Source organism: Notolepis coatsorum (assembly GCF_963971535.1).
Source record: "Notolepis coatsorum genome assembly, contig: SCAFFOLD_2396, whole genome shotgun sequence".
Taxonomy (NCBI): domain Eukaryota; kingdom Metazoa; phylum Chordata; class Actinopteri; order Aulopiformes; family Paralepididae; genus Notolepis; species Notolepis coatsorum.
The window spans coordinates 5,001-10,000 of record NW_028173838.1 but is presented as its reverse complement, the minus strand read 5'-3'; the positions used below and the strand labels follow the sequence as shown (position 1 = coordinate 10,000).

Genomic DNA, 5,000 nt, shown 5'->3' with positions numbered 1-5,000 from the left:
CCTATCCTCTCTTCTCTCTCTCCCTCTCTTCTCTCACATTTTTTCTCCTCTCTCGCGCTCTCTCTATTCTCTTATCTTATCTTCTATTCTCTTTCTATTCTCTCTCTCCTCTCCTCTCTCTCTCCTCTCATCTTCTCTCTCTCCCTTCCTTCTATTCTCTTTCTTCTCTCCTCTTCTCTCCCCCCTCTCTCTCTCTTTTCCCTTTCTCTTCTCTTCTCTCTCTCTCCCTCTCTTCTCTCTCACTCTCACTCTCTTTTCTCTTCTCCTCTTCTCTCTCTCTCCCTCTCTTCTCTTCTCTTCTCTCTTACTCTCACTCACTCTCTCTCTCCTCCTCTTCTCCTCTTCCCAGTATTGATGGCTCTGTCTCCTCTGCTCCTTGTCTAAGTGTGCTCATGTATGTGGTGGTCGATCCAATTCAGTCAAGGAGATCTTCTTCAAAATTTAAATATCAATGAATTCTCTACGTGGAAGTCCTGTCATATGTTGTCTTTTGAGAAATACTGTACGTGAGATAGAAATACCTGGATCATCAGTGGATCATTAGATAAATGTGTGTCTGTCTGTCTGTCTGTGTGTGTGTGTGCGTGTGTATGTCTCTGTGTACATGTGTCTCTGTATGCATGCACGTGTCTGTGTGTGTGTGTGTTAGGCTTGGGCAGTATGACGGTATTAAGGTATACCGGGGTATTTAGAAATCCCGACGGTATTGAAAATCAATACCGTCCGTCACCGTCAAAATCACAGATGCGCTTCAGTTTCTTTTACAGTGAAACTGAGTTTTGAGTGTAGTGCACACACGCGCCAGCAGAGGGTGAGACCAGTCTAGTGGAGCGAGTGGGTCACAACGGTGTTCACGTTTTACGGTAATGTTGCGACAGTGCTGTGAAAATACCGTAAAGCGTTGTGACGAGAGTTGGTGTGTGTTGTGGTGCACTAGTGGAGCAAGCAAATAATCCGTCTATTATTATATGTGAACTAAAGAGTACAAGGTTTACACAACAGCCCCCACCCGCTGTTTTATTGTATTTGTACCGTCCTGTACTATCCGCTGTCAGCTGTTTATCTCTCTCTGTGAGCTTGATTAGCTAGTTAGATTACCCTGAACTAAATCAATGACTAGGTTATAAAGCATTCGAGTAGTTTTCACTGCACATAGAAGTAGCCAAACAGCGGGAGCATTTCGGGAGCATATGACCAAAACCCAGGCAATTTCGAGCCGTTAAGGAATCAAATAGTCTGCCATGGCTACATGCTAACGTTAACGGTGCAGGCTTCTACCATTCTGAGACTGAGAGCTAACGATGATTTGTTTACTTGGTAACACGGGTTGCCCCCCCCCTCCGCCGCTGATGAAAATGAAAGTCATACCGTCATATACCGTATACCGGGGTATTATGTCATCAAAATATGACTGTGTGAAAAAAAGGATACCGCCCAAGCCTAGTGTGTGTGTGTGTGTGTGTGTGTGTGTGTGTGTGTGTGTGTGGGGTCTGACCCAGATAGACTTTCCCTTTGGGAGAATTGAGTCCAGTGTAGCATTCACCACACAGTCAGGTTGGCTTACTGTGTTTGTGTGTGTGTGTGTGTCTGTGTGCCAGTGCCTCTTTGTGTGTGTGTGTGTGTGTGTGTTTATGTATGCGCCGGGCAGTTGTTCAGTTGTTGTCAAAACCAGTCATTGTCTTGTGTCACTTTTTACCTCACCTCTCTTAGCTGTCTGTGTGTCTCTGTGTGTGTCTGTGTGTCTCTGTGTGTGTGTGTGTCTGTGTGTCTCTGTGTGTCTGTGTGTGTGTGTGACCTAGACAGTTTTCCCCCCATCACCCTCTTGGATTCTGTTTAGTCCTGACTCAGTGGACTAAACAGCCACACACACACACGCACGCACGCACGCACGCACGCACGCACGCACGCACACACGCACACGCACACGCACACACACACACCAGTTAGTCAGCAAAGTGCTGCATCTGTTTGTTTGTAGACCAAACAGGCCTCTCACAGCAGATGGAAAGTCTCTCTTTCGTTCTCTTTCTTTTGCCCTTTCACTCTTTCTCCCCCTCTCACTCTCTTTGTCTCTCTCTCTTTATTTAACCCCCCCCCCTCCTCTCCAACCAGCTAAGTTGACTAAAAACACATTCTTATTCAAAGTAGTAATAATTTCCATATAAATAAATGTCTATGTTCCGCGAGCCGAAGTGACACAACAGTTCAGTTCTACTCAGTTCACGTGTCGTTCCCTGCTGTTCTGAACTGTGCTGTTCTGGCACGACGTTCCCAGGGAGATGTTCTACCCCACAGGAAGTGATGTCACTGTGATGTCACCGTTTAGACACATTATCTTCTCCTCAAGATGGAAAGCTGTTTTATTTCGCAATTTTTTGTGAAGCACCTTGTGATTTGCGCAATGGGATCTATTATTATCTACTTTAATGTGGAATCTACTATAAGTCAATACAGAGCGATGGTCGCTTGTCACGTATAGGTGTCACTATGTAATACAATTTGATTCCTGTTGCAGAGTTCTCATTAACCAAGAAGAAGAAAAAAAACTTCTTATTACATTATTATTGTTATTATTATTATTATTATTATTGTCAGATATTGTTTTTGATGCTGCTTGTTTCCTGCCCTCCTGTGATTGGTCATTCGTCTGTCACTTTTCTCTCCTGTGAGTGGTGGATTATCTAGAAGCAGCCTAGGTGATGATATCTAATACATGACTGCCTGTGATTGGATGTATTCGCTGTCACTCATCCTCTCCTCTGTGATCTGTGTTATTTCGCAGCCTAGCTGAAGATGTCGGATAATGGGGAAGTCGAGGACAAGCCCCCAGCTCCGCCCATGAGGAACACTAGCACCATGATTGGCTCCTGCAGCAAAGACCCCGCCCCCCTCAACCACGGCTCCAAGCCCCTCCCACCCAACCCGGAAGATAAGAAGAAGAAAGATCGCTCCATCCGGTCGATCCTCACCGGAGGAGGGGACAAGAGTGAGCGACCTATGACCTTGTGTGTGTGTGTGTGTGTGTGTGCGTGTGCGTGTGTGTGTGTATATATATAATGTAACGGATGGTACCGTGAAGTGCAGTCACGATGGACTCCCGATGTTGTGAAGTGACTGGGTGAGTAGCGGTGCTATGGGTTAAACTCACTCTCACCCTCAAAAGACACATAGACACGTTACAAAGCAGTGAGTTCACTTCTTGGTATAGCCATCTGTGCTTTTGCCCGCGGTGTGGGAGACCTGGGTTCGAAACTCCCTCGGGGCATCGAAGTTTGAGGTGATGATGTCACAACCGTTACATATATTATATATGTTGCGACAGTGGCTCAGGAGGTAGAGCGGTCGTCTAGTAGTCGGAGGGTTCCCGGTTCGATTCCCGCCACCCCCGGGCAGCATGTTGAAGTGTCCTTGAGCAAGACACTTAACCCCTAATTGCGCACGATGAGCAGGTTGGCACCTTGCATGGTTACCTTCGCCGTTGGTGTTTGAATGGGTGAGTGAATGTGTGAGTGAATGGGTGAGTGAATGTGTGAGTGAATGGGTGAATGTGAGGAACAAAAATTGTAAAGCGCTTTGGATAAAAGCTGTTATATAAATGCACCATTTACCATTTATATGTGGTGGGTGTGTGTACATGTGTGCATGCATCCGTGTGCATGCAAGGGCTCATGATAAAACGCAACACTAGACACTGATTACATGATTTGATTCGATTCCGATTTGATTGGATATACAGTAGATTCAATCAGGCTTGATGACGCTGGTTTCCGGTCTGGCCCTGCTCTGCCACAAGGGGGACAAGAGTTAAACTACAGACATCTGCAGGACAGACAGGAGTTAAACTACAGACATCTGTAGGACAGACAGGAGTTAAACTACAGACATCTGTAGGACAGACAGGAGTTAAACTACAGACATCTGTAGGACAGACAGGAGTTAAACTACAGACATCTGTAGGACAGACAGGAGTTAAACTAGAGACATCTGTAGGACAGACAGGAGTTAAACTACAGACATCTGTAGGACAGACAGGAGTTAAACTACAGACATCTGCAGGATTACCCAGAATTAACTTCTTCAGTTCGATGTTGCCGTTACCCCCCCTGTTGGTTACTGGCAAAAATTACACTCTGCAGCATATACATTTATTTGGAACAACAAACGTCCACGAATAAAAAGATCCACTGCACAGAGAAATAAATCCGATGGGCGTTTAGCCTTTCCAGACTTCAACTATTACTTTAAAGCGTTCTCTTTAAGACCACTGATCACCTGGTTTGATTCTCAAGCATCGGTATCCTGGAGACCATTAGAGGAGAACATAGTGGCACCACATAGACTGCAGGGTATAGTGTACACCAACTTATCAATTAAACAATGCAACTTGAGATTTGGCCCTCTTATTACACATGTGATCCGGACATGGCGTGACACACAGAACAAGTGTACTAACCACCATAAATGGCACAGTCACTCTCCCCTATTTAATAACAATTTACTCCAAACAACAACCTATCAGATTTCCTAGATGGGAAAAGAAAGACATACACACATTGGGGGATATCTTCGATGACCATGGTTTCTGCAGCGATCAAGATATATCTAACTAATTTAACCTCACCAGCTCCACTTATCTCTTCTATCTACAATTAAGAGCAGCTTTGAAGGCTCACGGAGTCCCATTAAATATTACACTTGAGCACCACAGATTTCACAAATTCTTTTATGACAAGGAGACGTCGAGAGGCTTCGTCTCTGACTTTTATCGTCACTTACTTACGTCCTCATATGAGGTCCTTCCCCTAGACTCGGTTTGGAGGAAGGATATCCCAAACTTGGAAGTAGATTTTGATTGGGATGCAGTCTGGGCAAACGTTCGGCTGTCATCACGCAACCCAGATCACCAACAGATTAATCTCAATTTTATTCATAGGACTTACCTGACTCCTAGACGTTTGCACCTAATGGATCTCAGACAAGACTCTCGATGCTCCTTGTGT

General features: G+C 45.1%; 1 protein-coding gene across 1 annotated transcript in view; it reads left to right on the top strand.

Annotated features, from left to right (window-relative positions):
* Positions 1-5,000, top strand: part of LOC311247695 (serine/threonine-protein kinase PAK 1-like) — a gene marked incomplete at its 3' end in the record, with an annotated part of 9,595 nt that overhangs the window by 491 nt on the left and 4,104 nt on the right. Inside the window, exon 2 of the mRNA XM_084338703.1 lies at positions 2,783-2,986. Coding sequence (XP_084194829.1) covers positions 2,794-2,986 — 193 coding nt within the window. The remainder of the gene's footprint in view (positions 1-2,782; positions 2,987-5,000) is intronic.